The sequence below is a fragment of the Ambystoma mexicanum genome, chromosome 1q (genome assembly GCF_040938575.1).
Source record: "Ambystoma mexicanum isolate Mex_15411 chromosome 1q, UKY_AmexF1_1, whole genome shotgun sequence".
Lineage (NCBI taxonomy): Eukaryota > Metazoa > Chordata > Amphibia > Caudata > Ambystomatidae > Ambystoma > Ambystoma mexicanum.
The window spans coordinates 34,523,505-34,544,594 of NC_090922.1; the positions used below are offsets into that span (position 1 = coordinate 34,523,505).

At 43.5% G+C, this 21,090-nt stretch overlaps 1 protein-coding gene and 1 long non-coding RNA gene across 2 annotated transcripts in view; both read left to right on the top strand.

Moving 5' to 3' along the window:
• Positions 1-21,090, top strand: part of GABARAPL2 (GABA type A receptor associated protein like 2) — a 100,411-nt gene that overhangs the window by 14,664 nt on the left and 64,657 nt on the right. Inside the window, exon 2 of the mRNA XM_069635459.1 lies at positions 20,304-20,359. Within this exon, the coding sequence (XP_069491560.1) occupies positions 20,304-20,359 (56 nt within the window). The remainder of the gene's footprint in view (positions 1-20,303; positions 20,360-21,090) is intronic.
• Positions 14,226-15,576, top strand: LOC138523766 (uncharacterized). Its single transcript, XR_011283333.1, has 2 exons — positions 14,226-15,001; positions 15,124-15,576. It is a non-coding gene; the product is annotated as an uncharacterized lncRNA (long non-coding RNA).

The following is a 21,090-nucleotide window of genomic DNA, read 5'->3' on the forward strand; positions in this document are numbered from 1 at the left end:
TATTTATGTGACTACTGCAGAGAACCTTGGGACAACTGCAAGTCTAGGGTTCCAATTCCAGATCAACAGCTAAATGGGCTGTTGCACCTTGTGCAGAATCGCATCTATAAATAACCTCCAGATTAGAGGTTGGCTGCACTAGCTTTCGATGTTCTATTCCTTCTGCCTTTTATGCTCTACTGCTGGCTTGTGCCCCCACTATATCACAACAGGCTGTTGCTCCTAAGATAGGGCGGCACAATAGAAATCCATGACATACATACTTTCAGATGTGAATTCAAGTTGGGCCAACTCGACCTTTCATGCTTCCATGGTGGACAGAATTAGTTACTTTATTTTGCACAGCTGTTAGTACAGTCTTTTCATCCTCAAAAAGAAACTATACAAATACAAGAAAAGTGGGTATTGTTTCTGCTCACTTTCCCAAATTCCCTTCTCCCCAAAATACAACAGAAGAGCTGCATCGTCCATTCTTGCCATAGAATACAGGAAAGCCTACTGTGGCGCGATTACCAAAACATTGATCTTCTGGAGAAAATAAAATGTAGCACTTGAGTTTTGCACCAATTTTGCTGCACAGATAATAAGGAATTGAGAAAACCGATTTAGCGCTAATCCATATTATTTGAAAATGTTTTTACTGCAGATTTTACATAGTAACATGGAAAGTAACATATTATGCAGAAAACCTAGTACAAAACATTCTGATACATTTTTGCCCTTGTGCAAACGTTTTAAGGTAATCCAGTAGGCTGCAAAATTTGCATCCACCTCTAGCCATTGGCTAGACTCTGAGATTGTCTCCCTGGTAGTAAGAAATGGTGTGCTTTGTCTATGGGGAAAGTTGAGGGGCAAGTGATTTTTTATGCCTGGCTTGGAGCTTGACATGTTTACTCCTGATTAGGGATTGTGACATTTTCATGTTTGCTCCATTCTGTATTACTGTTTGCAGGATGCAAAATGTGCACTCGTCGTTAGCTAGTGCTATTTGACTCTTGGCCAGAGGAAATGGTGTCTGTATAGCATTGAGGTGGCAAGTGACTTTTTACTGGCTGGTTATTAGTTTGCAACCTGAATTTTTGCCCCCTGCCATTTGGGTCCTGACGCTGCCACTACAGCAAAGTTAGTCACTCACTTTTTGATTTTCTGTGTAAGTGTTGAAGACCCTTTATTCAGCAGCTCGTTAAAATAAATGCAAGAAAAAATACTTAGTAGAAGGTAGTAACTCTTTACTGAATCATTTAGAGTCCGCACCAGAGGGCCCTGTTGTGTTGTAGGTGTCCGTCAAGCAAGTTAGTGCATCCAAACTGAAGGCAAGGGCCTCTTATTTGGGCAAAGGTCTCCTAGCACACAAGAGCCTGATGGTAAGGGCTCTAATGCTATTAAAGCTAGTGCAGCAGAAAAAAAGAGAAGCTTTTAAAAAAAAAATTGAATTTATTTTTATAACACACTTATTACCAGAGACCAGTCTCAAAGCGTGGCACCCGGATTCGAACCTGTGTTTTAAACCTGTGTTTTATTTGCTTCCAAGACAAGCACGTTGCCCCTGAGCTATCCTCCCAGCCCGGAGGATAGCTCCACATGGTGAATCCCGAGACAGAGCTTGCCCATGTCTTCTTGCTCAGTTCTCAATGTGTACACTTCCAAAAGGGGACCTTGGAATCCATGCTTGTACAGGCAATTAGAACCTGTATTCCAAACTTGCTGATTTGACGGGAGAGCTGGAAACCAGTCGAAGAGCAAAGGGAAGTAACAGAAGTAGGCTTCTATTATGGTTAGAGCCTGCATGCAATAATTTATGATTGCTTATTAGAACGTGTTCTCCACTTCAGACATTTAGGAGCATGTGAATGTTTATCACTTCCTTTGTGTTTTACTGCTTCGCAGGATGCTAATGGAACTCTTAATTGCTTCACAAAGTAAACCCCTTCAGTGCCATTCATAGACTGGTCAGCAGGATTTTAATTAGTTCCAGCAGCTGGTAAACTCCCTGCACTTCAAGGGAAATAAAAGCGGGCAGGAGAAACCAGGCGAGGTGCTTTAAAGAAATAGAAGCATGGTAGGCAGCAAAGCTAGGTCTTAAAGTCTGACACTTCATCCTCTGACTAGCTGATTCTCATTCGAGGGGGCTGATGAGCAAGACTCATTTGTGATAGCCATATTCTCACCTGCAAGGTCAAACCTGGTAATTGCAGGCATATGCGCACCTCTGAGTGGGCTCATCTTGGGCAATACGGGTCTCTATGATGAATGTGGATACCAGTGATTTGCATAAAAAATGACGAGGCCATGGCATTTTCCACTTTTAGAGGATACTGAACACAGTGTTCCAGATAAGATTTTGAAATGGGGGTATTCTACTCCCTATTTTTGAAGGTTGGTAGTTAAATGATTTTTTAGGGAGTACAAAAGTAAGTCCTGTTCCCAATGGGAGTATTTTATATGCGAGTAAAAATATATGTTAACTGCAAAACAGAAATGTTTTTATGATTACTTCTTTACACCAAGTTATTCATGCACATTCAAATATACATTTGACCTCTTCACTAATTATAGTAATTTCTTTCTATGATACTATAGGTACTAATGGTCCAAAAAATCCATGGAGCTTTTTGGGTGAAACAGGGCATATTTGACATATTTTATTGGGAGTATCTTTACTCCCTGTTTTTATTTGCTGGCTGACTGGGCATACGTTTGGAATGAAAATGGTTACTTCTGGATGGCAAATGCACCAATTTGAATAAAACGACTTAACAGGACAGGGCTTGTCCTTAAGGGGCAGAGTTCTGCATAGGGGTTGTAAGCAGATGACTGCTTATGAAATACACAGGTGGAACTGCTTCAAGTGACAATGGGAGATTAGTATGTTGTGTTTACTCCATGCCCTGGTTGGATTGACATCGATCCACAAAATCTGGGCTTCACTAGCCTGGGTCAGCAACATACGCTACAGTGCACTTAAAGAGGTTACGCTGAATGCATGAGGGGCGTGTAGGATTTTCAGGGATTGGGGAATTTTAACATCAGGGTGTTGAATTGTTAAATACCTGTTCACCGCAAGGCTTCCACTTCCCTGTAAATTACAAATATTTGATTGTCAATCATTTTCTTTAGACTTACAAAATCCCATCACATGGAGGAGCTATTCCTGTAATGGAATTGAGGTGTTCAGGTTATACTCACCCCTCCCCTCACTCTTGAAGTGTGCCCCCATAACAGATGGACTGTGTAGAATTGGACAGAAAAGCACTGATCAAAATTTGCACTCCACTTTCTCAATTTAAGCAAACAGAAAGTGGATTTAGGGATTAAAGCTTTGGCAGTCACAGGGAAGAGAAAACCTTTTGATATAATGCAGTTCCAAATGCATAATACAGGGAAGACATTTGTTCAGCATTCCCATTGAAGGAGGTCTGCGCTATTGATCAGAAATGAGGGATTCTGTGCCATTCAAAGTTCCCCCCAAATAATAGTTAAAAAGCAAGACTTACAGCGACAAAACTTGTAATATCATGCTAAGGACTTTATGTCCTGGCTACAAGAGACTTTGTAGCATATAGAGTCCAAAATGTTATAAATCTAGTCGTATATTCAGGACTGTAATAAAAGGCATACAGCAGGACTCTTGAAGACCTAACAAAAAATCTTTATTACACATTATCACACATGAAGTGAATGATACAGCAGTATTGTTGTCAGTGCTGAATTCAAACCCTTTCATGGCACAGTGTTGTATTGCGGTCACTGGTATTGCTTCAACAGCAACAGAACAAATTGTGTTTAGCTTGTCAGGTCGCTCTGGTATCGTTGTTGCCTGCAGTGTACTGTGATTCCATTATGTACTAGACTACTCTGTAGAGTGCAGTTTAGTTGTATACAGCGTCTAGCGCAGAAGACTAATGCAGTCGACTGAGTCGCTCAGCACTTTGCAACTCAGGTACCTTTCTTTTGACGCTCCCCGTGTTTCTGTGCCTCTCACTCTCTACTTCCTTCTACTCGTTACCTCCTGGTTGTGTTCCCTTCCTTCTCTTCAGTTCCTCGCTATTTTCCTATGCTCCTCGCGGACTGCACCAAGAACCTAGCCGCTCCTTGCAACAGACATTATTGCTTCAAGCATTCAGCTCCACCTATCGTCTCCCTGGAGTCGCAGAGGATTTTTTTGCTTCCTGCTTTTTCTCTCTGGGACATTGCTGTTGGGCCCACATTGCATGTACAGCTATTACACTTAAGCTGCACTTACCACGATCGCCCCTATTTTCACATAGGGCGGTAAGTGGCACACTGCGGCCAGAACCGTTATTTGATGTTGAGAGGCCTGTAACAATTGACAGATTGCAACTCCCACGTAACACAAGACAAATGGCTCAATTGCAAGATGAACGCTGTAAAGACGAGGATTAAGCGACAAACTAAAAGATGAATTTGCATGCATCCCTCGTCCACCAACTTTCCTGAAATTACTCACATTGGTCATGCAAATAGACTTCAGACCGCAAGATAGAAACGTGGAAAAAAGCAAACACGTCCTACCTTCTAGAAGAACCTACAAGTAACCCAATCTATGTCGGACACTCGCAATCACAACCAGAACTGATGCAAATTGTGAGTATCTCTGGCCCCTTGTCCGAAGACGAAGGAGAAATCAGGGACTCTGCATTTTCTGCACTTCCGATGCCCATTTGGTCTGTGAGTGCCCCATAATTCCTCCCCAGCTTTTGGGAAACTAGTTGTCCCGACCAAGATGGGGATTGCTGGTCGGGACCAAGAAAACATGGTTCCCATCAAGACACAATTTATGTCTCTAGAGTCCTTTGGAATCTCTCCTGTTATTGGTGATTTCTATATCCACTAAATTTGAAACCGTAGGTGGCTAAACCTGAATCTCAACCATTAGACAGTATTGATTGACGATCCGTATGTTCTGGCCCTATTACTGCACAATCCTTGCTGTTACTGATCAACAGACATACTGTAAAAGCAGTCTTTGACTTTATCAGAGCAGCCCACTTTACTATCATACTTGGCATGCTTTGGCTGAAGCAACATCTGTATACTAACTGGACGGCACACACATTATTTCCCGGGTTATGGTTCTGGATTGTTAGATGCTACAATACGAACCATACCTTTCCTCCAGAGACTCACCATCTAAAGAAACATAATGCCACTGTGACATCCACTGGGAATATCAGTCTGGTTCCTTCCCAGTATAGAGACATACACTATTTCTTTTCCAACACAAGTTGGACAACTCTCTTCACATTGAGAATTCGATTGTAGCATAGATTTAGTCCCAGATGCCATAGTACCGTTTGGAAGTATGTACATTTTTTCACTTCCTGAAAAGAAAACTCTGAAAGAATATCTTGACATAAATCTACACAATGGTTTGATCACAGAATCCCGGGCACCCTGTGGTGACTCTTCTATGGTGTGTGTGACCACGTCCACCCAAAAGGACTACATGGGTTTGAACAGGGTAACGGTAAAGAACAAGTACCCACTCCCCTTAATAAATGACATCCAGGAGTCAGTACGTGGAGCTGTCCTGTTCACCAAACTCGACTTGTCTGAAGCGTATCATTTGATGAGGATAAAAAACAGTGATGAGTGGAAGACAGCCTTTTTTGCTCCATATGGGCACTTTCAATATAGAGTCATGTACTTTGGTTTAACAAATGCTCCAGCCATTTTTCAATGGTTCATCGACCACATTTTTCCCAACCTTCTTTTCACTCCATAATAGTCTATATAGATGACTTTTCAGTGTACTCAAACTCCCAGGAAAGTTATGCTGACATTGTACGCGAAGCTCTACAATGACTGAGGAATAAAAACCTGGTAAAATCTGAAAATTACATTTTTGATGTTCCATACTTAGGATATGTACTCCCTAGAGAAGGAATCTGTATGGATCCTATGAATGTGGGGTCCATCAGAAACTCAGAACTTCCAGCATTTCCTTGGTCTCTCCAATTTTTACCAAAAATGAATCCCAACATATGCAGCAATTACCTTACCACTCTCAAGACTGTTAAAGAAAGGAATGCCTTTTATATGGACTCGAGAGCCGGAAGACACCTTTCAATCTTTGAAACCCTGTGTTTTACCACTGCCCCAATCTTATGCTAGCTTGATACTACTTGCCCTTTTATCGTCGATGCCTATGCTTCCGATTGGGCCTTGGGTGCAGTGCTTAGCAAACACAAGACGATGGAATGGAACATCCTCTCGCTTATTTGTCTCATACCTTTACAGTGAGCGAGTATAACTACACTGTCCTGGAAAAGGAGTTTCTAAAAATCAAAACGACCTTCAAAGAATGGAGATATTTAGTACTGGGTCCTGCCACGCAGTAGATATCCGCACAGACCACCAAAAGTGCGGGTGCTGCAACAGATGGATTGCCACAACAGTAGACCGACCAGGTGGGCATATTGTTTCGCCCACATTGTTTTTGTTGTTACCTTTCTACTGACAATATAGTGACTGATGTGCATCGCACAAAGATTCACGGCCAGAGACCATCATACTCCCAAGGAACCAATGTTCTGCTCTGTCTTTTGTGTATGCTATATCTACCTTTCTGAAGAAAGTCCAAAGAGGGTTACCAAACTTTATACAGGAAAACTCAACCAGTCAACAAGGGGTGGTCTTCTGTTCAAAGGATCTCATCTTCTCATACTCGGTGCCAGCATTCAGCAAATGGTTCTGGTAATTTGCCATGATAGTAGGATGGTGGGACATTGTGTAATCAGATCCTCTACTGATTTGTGTAAGGAACTCATGGTGGCAACAGCAAAGATAGTTCAAGGGTGTTTATTAAACTGTATATAGGTTGGAAAAACACCTAATCTGAACATAAATCTAAGATGGGAGCAAGCGTCGACCATCAAATGAAAATAAGGCAGCCCTAGTGGCGTTGCATTAAATAAAAAGGGCCTATTGTAACGCTCACCTGATTCCCGCAGAGGCGCCGGTCTTGACTGGGTGAATGCCGTATCTTCAAAGGTGATGTGTAACACACGGTTGGCTCTTTGGGCTGGACCTCTGTGCACTGTATGTCTGACTCGAAGAGTAAGATGTCTGCAGATAGAAAATATGGGATTAATGAACTGGGTTTATTGGGTGCCTCTCTCCTCTCCTCTTCCCTTTCTCTTCTCCTGTAGAACCCCAAAGGTTAACGCCCTCACCTTAGGTAAGTGAACGCCGAGCTCTCCATCTGCCTCGGGGCAGGGTGCCGTAACCAGTTTCTTCACTGGATAAGGGTGCAGGCCTCTTGACCTCAGAGGACTGCTGTCCGTCGTTGACAGCAACTTCGCCAAAAATGAGAAATAAATTGACTACCTCGATCCGAAATTAGAACTGAAGGAAAACCGTGCAGTCGGACGATGTTTTCGAGAAATTCACGGGCCAGAGTTGCTGCTGTTGGTAAGCCTTTGAGTGGAATGAAATGCGCCATCTTGGAGAATAGGTCCACGATTACTAGGATCGTATTGTATCCGGAGCATGGAGGTAGATCGGTGATGAAGTCCATAGAAAGCGTATGCCAAGGGCGAGGCGGGATGTCAATAGGGCGTAAGAGGCCGGCTGGTTTTTCCTTTTGACTCTTGTTTTGGGCGCATACTCCACAGGACATTATAAAGTCTCTGATATCTTTTTTCCAAGACGGCCACCAGAAGTAGCGCTTGATCTTTTCCGAGGTCTTGGTCATACCGGGATGTCCTTCCTTTAAAGAATCGTGATAACAAGAGATTACCTTTTTCTGTAACTCTGTGCTGGGCAGGTATAACCGTTCTTGGAAATATAATAGGTTGTCCTTCACCGTAAAGTCCTTTCCCTGCAGATGCCAATTCTGTATGTCTGCTGGAGTTACCAGTAGCCTGGCTTTATCCTTAACTTCCTCTATGGATTGTGTGGCGATTACACCTAGAATTCTTTGTTCTGGAATGATAGGTACAGGTTTAGGATTGATCAAATGTTCTTCCACTCCCATCCGAGAAAGGGCATCCGCTTTACCGTTTTTTGTACCAGGTCGATAGGTAATTATGAAGTCAAACTCGGCAAAGAATAGTGCCCAACGGAGTTGCCTAGAGGATTGAGCTTTTGCGGTTTTCAAATATTGCAGGTTTCGGTGATCTGTAATCACAGTAACTGTGTGTCGGGCCCCCAGAAGAGTTCCTTATCAGTAATAGTGTAATTGATTTCAGGAGGCGAGAATTTGCGGGACCAAAATGCCACGGGATGCAACTGATTGGTTACTGGGTCCTTTTGTGATAGAACTGCCACCATGGCAAGGCTTGAAGCATCAGTTTCAATGATGTAGGGGAGTTCTGGGCGAGGATGTTTTAAGATCGGTGCAGAGATAAATCTAGTCTTCAAATTCTGGAAAGCTTGTTCCGCCTCGGTAGACCATTCAAAACATTTGTTTTTCTTTAACAAGGCGGTGAAGGGCTGGACTATTCGAGAGAATTCGGGGATAAACCTGCGGTAAAAGTTAGCGAAGCCTAACATGCTTTGAACACCTTTTACGGAGGATGGTGATGCCATTTGAGAATTGCATCGACCTTCTTTGAATCCATACGCACTCCGCTAGGTGATAATATGAATCCCAAGAATTCAACTTCAGTCACGTTGAAAACGCATTTTTCCAACTTAGCAAAAAGTTTGTGTTGACGCAATCTCTCGAGGACCATTTTCATGTGTTTCCATGTTCAGTTTCCGATGAAGAATAAACGAGGATGTCGTCAATGTAAACAACAACACACACATCTATGAGCTCTCTGAGGACATCGTTCATAAAATATTGAAAGGCGGCCGGGGCATTGCAAAGTCCGAAGGGCATGACCTGATATTCAAATAGCCCATACTTGGTGCGGAAGGCCGCCTTCCATTCATCGCCCTCTTTTACTCGTACCAAGTGGTAGGCTCCTCTAAGATCCAGCTTTGTATATATGCATGCTTTTCTGACTTGGTCCAGGAGTTCAGGGATCAAAGGTAACGGATATCTATTCTTAACGGTGATCTGGTTCAGGGCGCGATAATCTATACAAGTTCTAAGGTCCCCTTCTTTTTTTGGAACGAAGAACAAAGCTGAGGAAGCAGGGGACTTGGAAGGACGAATAAACCCATTCGCTAGGTATTGATGCAGGTATTGTCGGAGGTGAAGATTCTCAGGCTCGGTGAGGGCATAAATTCTACTACAAGGAGGAGTAGATCCAGGTATCAGGTCTATCTGGCAGTCATAAGACCTATGAGGAGGTAGAGAGTTAGCCTGATCCTTCCGGAAAACATCTTGGAATTCTAGGTATTCAGGAGGTAACTGGGGAGCCTCCGAGGAAATTGCTGCCAGTGCAACACCAGGTCGAGGGTGACAAGTAGAGACACATTCTGGAAACTGAACCGTTCTTGCTCGCCAATCGATCTGAGGATTGTGCTTCTCTAACCAAGGAATTCCTAGAATAATCTGGAACTGAGGGGTCTTGATCACATCGAACACGATCTTCTCATGGTGTCCATCTTGACTTACTAGCGTCACTTCTTGGGTGGTATGCGTTACTGGTCCGGAGGCTATCTCCGTACCATCCACCGTAGTAATGACGTCCTTTACAGCCTTTGGACAAAGAGTCAGATTCATCCTCAAAACCATTTCATGATCCACATAATTGCCGATGGCACCGCTGTCGACGTAAGCTTCAATCGCATGTAATCGATCCGGATGTTCAGGGCTAATGAGGACCATAGGTATCACGAAATGCGAGGTCACGGAACTGGTTTTAACGCTCGGCAAGAGGACCTCTATTCTTGTCGGGCGAGGTTGTTTCCCTGCTCAGAATTTATGACCCTGGTAACTGCAGCTCCTACTGCCTTCTTGGCTGGTTTCACCGGACAGTCTCGAAGAAAGTGCCCCGAGTTTCCACAATAGAGGCATAATTGCAGCTGTTTTCTCCTTTCCCGCTCCTTTTGTGTTAGTGGTCCTTTCAGGCCCCCTATTTGCATGGGTTCCCCGGAGTCTACTCCTTTGGTAGGAGTTGGTGGTTTGGAAAATACTCGAGCATCAAACTTGGAACGATCGGCCTTCCTGTTCCGCAGTCTGTGGTCAATTTGAACGACTAAGTCAATATAGTCCGAACAGTCTTGCAGGGGATTCACTACTTGGGCTAACACATCTTTGAGCTCTTCACGTAGACCTCTATAAAACAGCGTAATCCTTTTGTCCTCAGGCCATCGAGTTTCCACTATCAGTCTGTTGAAAGACGCAATATAAGCCAAAAGGTATTACCCTGTCGCAATGAAAGGAGCTCATTGTCCAAGGCCTGCCCCTGTGAATGTCTTGCAAACAGTTTTTCCATACTGAGCTGAAAAGCTTGAAAATCATGGAGAACCGGATCATCTTGATTAACTAGAGGGATCGACCAGTCTGCCGCATTGCCACTGAGGTACGAAAGCACGAAAGCTACCTTAGCTTGATCAGTTGGAAAGGCTGCTGGCCGGCATAAGAAGTGCAACCGGCACTGACTAATAAATACTGCAAACCTCTTTGGGTCACCAGAAAATCGTTCGGGCGGAGCCAGAGGTACATTCCCAGGTAGGTTGATCTGCACTGGGTTCGTAGAGGATGTTGAAGGAAGATTTGCCCCTGATGCGGGTAACGGAGTTTGTCCGGCTTGTGACTGTAGCAATTGTCTAGCGAGATCGTCTGTTCGCTCCTTGGAAATAATCAGTTCCCTTCTTAGAGCATTCGTTTCCTGACGGGCTGCATAAACTTCTGCTCTTAGTTCCCCAAGTAACTGGGCTAGCTGGTCGGTATCCGAGGTTTCCATAGCGCCTGGGTGGGAGTTTTGCGGTTGGCTTTGCGTTCTGTAACGCTCACCTGATTCCCGCAGAGGCGCCGGTCTTGACTAGGTGAATGCCGTATCTTCAAAGGTGATGTGTAACACACGGTTGGCTCTTTGGGCTGGACCTCTGTGCACTGTATGTCTGACTCGAAGAGTAAGATGTCTGCAGATAGAAAATATGGGATTAATGAACTGGGTTTATTGGGTGCCTCTCTCCTCTCCTCTTCCCTTTCTCTTCTCCTGTAGAACCCCAAAGGTTAACGCCCTCACCTTAGGTAAGTGAACGCCGAGCTCTCCATCTGCCTCGGGGCAGGGTGCCGTAACCAGTTTCTTCACTGGATAAGGGTGCAGGCCTCTTGACCTCAGAGGACTGCTGTCCGTCGTTAACTGCACGAACGGTAAGTTCTGGGCACTTCAAATGTCTTAAAAGTCTTTTGTAATGATATCTCTTGTTTTGCAGGGTTCCGGCGATGGCGGATGGCGGGCTGATGAGAGTTGAGGATAGAACCCGCGTGAGGAATAGAAGCGCCTGGAAGCACGTAAGTAAGCGCTTGTAGCCTGCTCCACGATGCGCACTAACTGTCCCTTTTATCTTGCAGGTACAAGTTCGTAGCTTTAGAGAAGCTGAAGGGTGCTGGAATACCCACTGGATTCGGCGTGGGAAGGAGTAATGGCACGTGAGTAATAAAGTTGCCCAATGTCTTTAAACGCACCTTCTTTTGTCTTTCAGATGCGGGGTGCAGCGCCGAAGGCCTCCGGAGCGTGCGAAGAGCTGGTAAGCTTTTGTCTTTCAGATGCCGGAATGCAGTGCGAAGACCTCCGGAGCATGCGAAGTGTAGGTAAGCCTTTGTCTTTCAGATGCCGGAATGCAGCGCGAGGCGTTGGTGACAGCCGATGGACCAGGTAAGAGATGCGCTGCCACTGAAGACCGTAGTGCTAACCTGTTCTTTCTTTGTCTTTACAGGTGCTGCTGAAGACTGGATTCCAGGATGGTAAGCCTTTGTTCCCTTAGGCCCAGGATCAGAAGCAGAAGACACGATGAGCGTTCTGCTGCAGAGAATGCAGAATAACGCAAAGCAAGATTCATCCATCGGGTGTGGTTTAAATAGCCTCCTGTAGTGCTTAGGTGTCTCCTTCCACAGCCACGCCTAGGTAAGAAAAGAGTTCCTGCTTTCCAGAAGAGTTCCAGTGTTCTGAACCTAGGGAGTGGCTCCTGTCCCACCCAACAGGAAAAGTAGTCCCAAACAGAAGAGGATCAGGGGTTCAACTGGCAGGTAAGTAAGCAGCATGGTCTGCTGCAGGTAAGTCCACCCAAGCATTATGAGCCCGGCGCTTCCAGCGCTGGGACTGGGCATCTTTATGAGCCTGGTGCCTCTGGCGCCAGGACAGGGTCCAAAAGGTCCCAATTGGGACTGGCTGGCACTCGGAACCGGGGTTATGGGTCTGCTTCCAAGGGAGTCGGGCAAGTCCTGATCTTTTGGAAGCAGAGATCATGACACCTATACAAAGAAACCTATTGCCAAACCTTAAAACTAATACAAAAAGGGTGTGGGATCGTTTTCAGGAAAAGAAAGAAGTGTTCACAAATAATATGTCCGGATGCGGTAGCTTGAGTCTCCCTTTCCCATGTTTTAAGCACCGGGTAAGGTGGGATCTTGGAGCACAGCTCACCACACACTCAATCTTTCCCAGCACAAGTCTACAGTTCAGATCCAGTTCCATGGCCAAGTCTCTTCCACTTTCAAAGTCTCCTGCCTTCGAGGACCTGACGTGTTCAAAGAACAAAACAAAAGTTCCATCAACAAAATGAAAGTTTGCTTCCTGGTTTTACTTCGGGTAAGGATTCTTCACCCCTGGGTCGCCCTCTTCCGGGCGCTGCCCCTGCTGTTCGTGGTGTTGGTTGATAGTTTTTCACCCCCTGGATCTCCCTCCTCTGGGCTTGGTTCCTAAAACAGTTCCTATCGATATCAAGGCCTTCGGCGGTTGAGTCTCCTGGTTCCAAGGGCCTGATAGGTTTTAAAATAACAAAACAAACGCAAAGTTCTGTTCTACCTATTTCTTTGGTGATGGCTTCACCACTGGGCGGCCCTCTTCTGAGTGCAGACCCCTCTTTGCTTTCAGCCTGCCTCCACCGGGTTCACTATGGCTTTGTTCTCAGGTGATGGCTTCACCCCTTGGTCCCCCTCTTCCGGGCGTAGACCCCTTTTTGCTTTCAGCCTCCCTCCACAGTGTTCACTATGGCTTATCCTTTCACTCACAAATCTCAATGTCTTTTTCCAATGGACATATCTCGGCCGGGTTCACGTTTGTCAACACACTGTTTATTTGGATTTTAGACATTGCCCCTTCCTTGTCAGCATCCCTCTTCCGGGTTCACTCTTGTCAACTTCACCTCCACATTTGCTTTCAATGTTTACTGGATTGACTTCCCCTGCTTTCTCATGTGGTGGGATTCACTTTCCTTGCTTTCTTTATAGTTCTTAGGTCAAAGGTTTTCGACTGTATGGGGATTTTGCTTGACCTCCTGTATGACCACTTTGACCTATCTTGGCGGCTCTTCTACAGCCTTCTGGTATCTGTAGTTTTACTCAGATGGGGATCGACCAGAGTTTCTCAGAGCAGCACCCGTGGGTGCTGGTCCCCTTCTGCAGCTGGTCTCCCCTTTACAATCTTACAGTTCTTTGAACTTCTCTCACTTTGCGACTTTCATTCACCACAGCCTGGTTCTTATTGGTTCTCCCTTCGACTCACCGGCTGCGATGAACCGCTTGGCTTTCCTCGTAACTGGAGTCAATGTCGGAACCACGGTAGCAGAAGTCTTCCTCGCTCCAGCTTATCGGCATCGATATGCTGCGTGTTTCGTTGACAACTGCTGCAACGTATTTGGGCTATTGTGCTCTGTTTTACGATTCCCTCTGCGGAGGTTTTGCTGGTCTTCGTCGAAAAGGGGAAGGTAGTGTCTCTCCTTGTCAGCCTCTCGATAATCGCCGCCTTTCTCCTCCTCTTGAACTGCCGGGTCTGGATAACTGTCTCGTTGTGCGGTCTGCCTTGCTCGTACTGTGCTCTCTTGCTCCATCTTTTATCCCTGTGGGGAAAGGAAAGGGCTGCCAGGTGTGTATGATTCTGATCAATTGCCCGACCGTTGTATTGGGACATGTCAGAGAAACAGGTTGCGTATTAGTTTGTTCTTTTTCGTGTTGGGAAAAGGGGAGATGTAAAGTTTCTAAGTGCTCTGCGTGACAGGATAGAGAAGCGGTGTTATGGGGAACTATAGTCTTCGTCCTACGGGGGTGGGTAGGTGATTTCGGAAGGGTGGGTTTTGAAGGGTTTTTGAAATGGGTAGGAGGGTTTGTGGGGCAAACAGCAATAACCGAGATTGTGAAATGAAGAAGGGGGATTGTAGGAACAGTAGTTGTCTGTCATAATAGATTGGGTGTTCAGAAAAGAATAACCAGAGGGCCGTGGAGCCGAAGGATGGGGAGTACTCGAATGAAGATGGGTGAAACAAGGATTCTGGGAGTTACAGGCTTTGAGGGTAACGGGGTGGTAGGATGTAGTTAAGGGAACCTCTTTGGATGGAAGGTAGGCAGATGTGGAATAACCAAGGAAAACCTCAGGGACTTCGTCCCCCTCGGTATAATAACGCATCTCCATTCGGGTATTCCCCTGAGCATAACCCTGCGCTCCCTTATCCAGGTGATCCTCTCGCTCGTCCACCCCCTGGGTTGGGATATGAGAGCACCAGCCCTCCCCTGGCCACCTGAATAAGGGTCTCCGAGGTCTACTTGGTAGAATACCTTCAGGTTTCTCACAATTGGTACTCACAGTTTTTGGTGGACGTCTATTCAAATTGATGTGCACAATTATGTATCTTCCTGTAATGTTTGTACCAAAGACAGAAAGCCAACCTCCCTTCCTGTCGGGAAGTTACAACTGTTACAAAGAGCGTGTGTAGGTCGCACACTATTGTAATATTAGTATTAGAATAATTAGTATAATATTCCTTAAAGGTATTGGTGCAAACGTCAAATTTACTTTTATTGTGAAATATAGAAGAAAGCTGTTGGATATTTAAGGATCTCGTTTGTATATTGTTATTACAGCTGCACAGCGGGTCAACACTAGGCATTCTTTGTATCTTGATCGTGGACAGAATTTGGGTAAGAAGTGGGGCTGATATTGCGACGTTGAACGTCCTTGTTCGAACTAGTTGGGATACTAATACACTGTTGACTTGCAGCAAAATTAGTTAGTAACTGATTTTTACATATTATCATTATAGAAAATGTCCAGAAAACTGGTGATCTGCATTCCTGATGAAGAGCTCGGCCCGAAGATTATCTGCAGGACACCAGTGCCATTTTGTTTAATTAACAATACCTATGTTTGTGAAGTGTTTTATATACAGTTCTTCAAATTCTTCATAGAATTGAGGCATTTTGAGTATACAAGTTGGTATAGGTTATATGTATTTTGTCAAATATTTATTTACATAATCTCGCATATATTCGCTTGACATAAATGTATCTAATTATTGATGATTTGGTGTTGAAATGTTTACATGACATAAATGAATTATTGAATAACAGTTTGTATATATTGTTTGGAGTGTAGTTGTGTAGGGACTGCTAAATAGGAAGATTTCTACACTTTGTTAAAAAATAAGAATGTAAACATTTTGATGAATTTCTTTTTTGACTCTATGAACTATTTATTATTAAATTACATTTGTGGAGTTCCCCTTATGAGTGTGACTTCTTGCCTTGCAGCCATCAGATGATAGAACAATATTTACAATGGTTTGCCACTTCTGCCCAACAAAACTGTTTCTCTACTACCAACAACTGAATTTGCTTACAAAAATTCAATCGACACCTCCACGCATACCTCTCCCTTCAATTGTACTTATGGCATTCACCCCAAAGCATTTCCAGTGTTGGTTCCAAGACAAAATAATGTCACCCGTCCCTCCAAGAAGGAACAAACCTGCACCTCCTTTGTTATTGGTCAGTGGAAGCACCAAGTAGGTTTTCCACAAACTGTGAGACTCAATATACCATAGAGTGACACTCCAATAGTTGGTTGATTGGGAAGGATTTGTTTTGGACTGTTCCTTGGAACCTGCTTCTCACATTTGTGCCACTATTCTTGTTCACTATTTCCACTGACCATACCCTTGTAAACTGGGACCTGCAAACAGTGCAAGCAGGCTTACTGTTCTAGGAAGTCCAGGTCCTACTGGGATGGTTGGCACCTGCAGCAAACGGGAGTCCATCATTTACTAGACTGCTCCATACAGCGCGGTGTAGTAGTTCGCAAGATGGCGTCGCATACTGCATCGAACACAGAAGACAAATACAGTCGGCTGGAGCCACTCAGGCTGGAGACACTCAGTGTGTCGCAACTCTGGTGCCTTCCTGTTGACACTCCAGTGATTCAGTATCTCTTGCTCTTGACTTTCTTCTAGTCCTTACCTCTTGGTTATTCTTCCTTTCTTTTCTTCAGTTCCTCGCTCCTTCATTTGCTGTCATTACGCTCCTCGACTCCTCATGGACTGCACCAAGGGTATACCCTCTCCTTGCTCCCGACGCTACTGCTTCAAACATTATGCTCCACCAATCATCTCCCTAGAGCTAAAGAGGGGTTTTGCTTCCTCCCTTTTCCCTCTGGGCCAGAACAGTTATTTTTTGTTTAAAGGGATGTAACAACTGACATAACTCTCATTTGTTTTTATTTTGTTTGCTTTTGCTGAGGAAACAGTTACATAACCTGGCTGATGATACATATGCTATCTTGAATTTTGATGTAGTTATTCATGAATTCTGAATTCTTTTTGAGTGCCATTGTACTGGCGTTTTATAATTTCACAATTCACATGTTGATTATGTGACTAACGTGATGTGTAAGAGACAATGAATGTCTGAAAGTATTGTCAAGAGTTGGATGTTGACACCTTAGGCACGAGACATTTCAGGTATGTTGTACCAATGATGTAAATGAGCAATTGATCAGATGAGGCCATGCTGTCGAGTATGCAGCAGCAGACAGTGTTACCAGTATTTTTGGTATAAGGCATAATACCCATCCTTGGTTTTTTCATGAAATCCGTAGCTCTGCATTATATTTTACCCAGAAAGAATGAGATCAGCACAGAGATGTTCCAGGACAGGCCAAAACTACACTGAGCTATTCAAGAACTTGTTCCTTCCCGGGCTATGAAGCTTGCTAACGTAATCATAATATTGGTTCATTTCTATAAAGCATCTAAGCTTTAGACCAGTTGATTCCAGTTACGTGTACTGCCTAAAACGGTCAAATAATCGGAACAAAAAAATGAGTACAAATACTACGAACAAAAAATGGGAAAAGCACACATGGGAGCCTGCCCTCTTCTTCCACCTACACACCTCTGTGGTTATGTTCCGGTGATTCGTATCATCATAGAAGTGCCGGCATGATGGTGCTTTATTACTATAACTGCATAACCTGATGGAAAACTGCAAGGTAAAAATGCATAATTTTTTCATGAATTACTAGGTGCAAAGGTGCAAAGCAGAATGGATTGCAACCAGATACCTGTTTTAAAGTTAAAATGTATTTGTACTTGCCCAAAAATATCCCAATTTGGGAAATACACATAGTCCCATAAAGATCATTTTACTTTCAACTTTAAAAAATAGAAATAAAATACTATTGCCTCAAAATCTTACATGGCGCCAGTCAGTGCCTACAGTTTAGGATTATATAATTCACCTGCTAAGAAATCGCTTCTGTCATGGGGCCATGTCGACATTGACTCAGACCATCATCTTCCTGAGGCTGATACATCAGAACTTAGGGAAGAACTACCCTCTCGAGTTCTCGCAACGTTCCGCTGCCACCCACTTGCCATCCCAGTTCCTCTGCTATCCATGCACCCTACTTGGCTGCATCCTCTTTGTGCAGCACCCTGTTGTTTCCCAGCTCGTTTTGTGCTTTATAAATCCCATACCTAAATGCATGCATACAGTACCGTCAGTTATTGAAGTAATTAGAAGTAGAAGGAATCTCGCATAACGTGCAATAAATAAACTTGATATTCTTATTTGTGCATTGGATGTCAGAAAGTGGTCACAAGACAGGAAATGCATTGGTGCATAACATTCAGTTTCATAAAAGGAGTAATACAAGGCATACATTATTTTTCAAAAATTGATTAGCAGAATTTGATCATTAAAATTGTCTTGTTTTGCAAACCTATTTGATCAGCAATTTTGTACTAATATTTTAAATGCCACCAGACGTTATTTGTACCCAAGACATAACATTAGGAAGAATACAGCATTTGTTTGTACCTCTGAAGTAATACATTAGTGTGATGAGTGTCTGTAAAATGCAAAGGTTAGATGCATAAATGAACAACAATAAAAAATAGATATGACAAAAAGGATCTAAAAACATTTTTCAGGGCAAGTCTCTGTGCGGCTGGGTGTAGTCAGGGCAGTGTCCTTCAAATTGTATGCTTGACCCTTTATTTGCTTTGTAAGGAGAAATTCAGAAGTTTCATAAAACCAAAATGTTCACGATGTTAAAGGAAAGTCATAGCCTAAGACGCCATATGGTTTTACAGCAGGGAGAGTGATTGTCAACTTCAGGTGGACAAGATGGCCCTTGCCTGTTATTGTTATCAACTGTTTTCAATATAGCGTTAATTACCACTTCTTGGGGGCAGGGTAGTGCCGCTAACGGTCCTCAAGCCCGAGTGAAGTAAGCCCAGCATTCCAGCCCTAAGCCCCCATGAAAGCGATTTCTGTCGCCATTGGCACTCTGAGCAGTAGATCTGTAGCTGTACATACTGGATGAACTATTGATCACTACGTTGTGTACAATCCTAGTTAGCTTTGTGTATTTATTATGTAAGAGGAAATAAATGAAACGGCTTAGCAAAGTGGAAGGTGTAGCAGGTAGTGAACTTGGCAAACTAGGTGGAATATTGTTGGTTTGCAGCCATCTCATTTTCAGGGGAGCTGGCATAAAGCAACAGGGTGAAACGATAGGATGACAGGAATTTCAGATCAGCTCATGGGTTGAGCACCAGTTGCACAGATTATGCAACCAGCCGGTCACAGAACTAGGTTTGCCATCAAAAGCATTGGCCATGTCATCATGTACATTTTCAAAAGTGTTCACTTGTCAATATGATGCACTTTCCCCTACAAAATGAAATCTAGTTGATTCTATGAGATTTAGATACAATTACTTACACTTTACTGATAAACATGTAGAGAATGCAGTGTTGCAATACTGTAAATATGCATTAACAATTTACATGTTTGGGAAGGGAATTACAGCACTGTAAAAAAATCCAAACTAAACAAATCACATACTGGTCATAATCCAGATTACTTCTGGTTTGCAATCATTTGAAAAAAGAGCAGGGTTCTTGCCTAGCAGTCCCACACAGGAGTTTGGCAATTTTTATAGTGCAGCAGAAATCACCTCTGCTATCTCTCAGCCTCTTTGCACTTGCAGTGAACAGATAAGAGGGTGGAAGGAGCCTCTAGGACAATAGATGAATGCCGGGTGAGCTGTGCTTTCATTGACTGCAGAATTGCATGGCAAATTGCTATGTGACACTCCTTATTTTATGCCCTGTAATAATAATTCACATTTATATAGCGCTACGAATCCTCAGGCATCAGAGCGCTGCTTATTTTTACCCACTGTGTGTGGTGCTTATTTATCGACCTTGGAAGGATGAAAGGCTGAGTTTGCCCTTCTGGGATTCAAACCTGCGTCGGCAGGCTCTGCACTGATGTCAAAGCGAGCGCTCTACTTGCTGTGCTATCTGTGAACCAGTCGATTAATTTCTGACAAACGTTATATTAAACGCTTGACCATGTGCAGCCCGGCCGTCTCATCGTGCTGAGCTAATGTATCACTATAGAAATATTTGTTTTTTCATATTGTGGTTTATGTTGGATCCCCCAGCTGCTACATTCTGTAGTAATAGCTGATTTTACCTGATTTAATGGTACTCATTTTATCCATGATCATGTGCATGCTTGAAAAAATGAAACTTTGAGGGGTCCAGAAACTAAGAAAGACAACAGGAAACCCACAGTCTTGAGACACATATTATAAAAACAGCCAGAAAAACATACATCTCTATACATATTGAGGGTAACCTTTGAGGACCTTGGAGGTACTGTAGCCTCATTAAAATGCACTACAATAGACTGCACACTACAGTAACCTATAGGCTCCATGTATGTGTGTATATTTGCTTCAGGTTTAGAGACACTTGTGTTACTGCCCAGTCTAAAACAATTTTAGGTTTAGCGTTTTTGTCAAAGAAATGCTTGACATTCTGACTTTGGTGGTGTTACTCCTGTTTCCTGGAAACGGTCCATAGTTATTCAATTGTTTATCTCTGTCGAATGGGGATCAGTTGATCATGTTCATTGTTATGTTGTTTTACAGAACACAGATGCGTAGAATCTGCAAAGATCCGAGCAAAGTACCCAGATAGGGTTCCGGTAAGTGGAAATAACCTCTGCCAATTAAATCTTTTTATTTTAAATAACTAAAATCTTGTGAATGAAAATGGCAACATTGATTTAGAAGTCGCTATATCACAAATGCAGGTGTTGGGTTTGCGAACAAATGCTGTAACCTTCGGCAGGGGACAGTTACAGGACAAGAAACATTGCTTTGCAGGACCTTGCAGCTTTAGCGTTTGCCTTCCAGACGTAGAATGCCATATGACATGTGCAAAATAAATTGGTTAAAAGTGATAATCATGGGTCAACTTGGTGTTGGTTGGTACGTTTGATTTTGTGTCATATGAGCTATCACTTGGGCATTGTATTGTATTGTACTGCAAGGGTACTTGTTTAGTTATTGGTAAGGGTCTTCAGGGATCTTCTACTTTTAGTACCCCCCCCCCCCGCCGTGGACTGTGTTTTTTAAAATCTATATGTTTAATGCCTTTCCTGGACAGTAGTTTACTTTTTTATTGTTTCTTATACTTGACAAGTTGGTGAAATCTACACTCAGTTTGGCAACACTCTATTTTATTGGTCATACAGATTGCTTGTAGTCACAAAGGTCTAAGAAAGAGTTCTGTGTTGTAGTTATGATAATGTTTAATTCAATAACAAAACAAGTATGGAGATATCATAGAATATTTGATTTTGAGAGCACACAGGTACCTTCCTTGGAAGTGTTCATTCTGAAAATGGCTGGTGTGGTCTTAGAAGAACGTTTC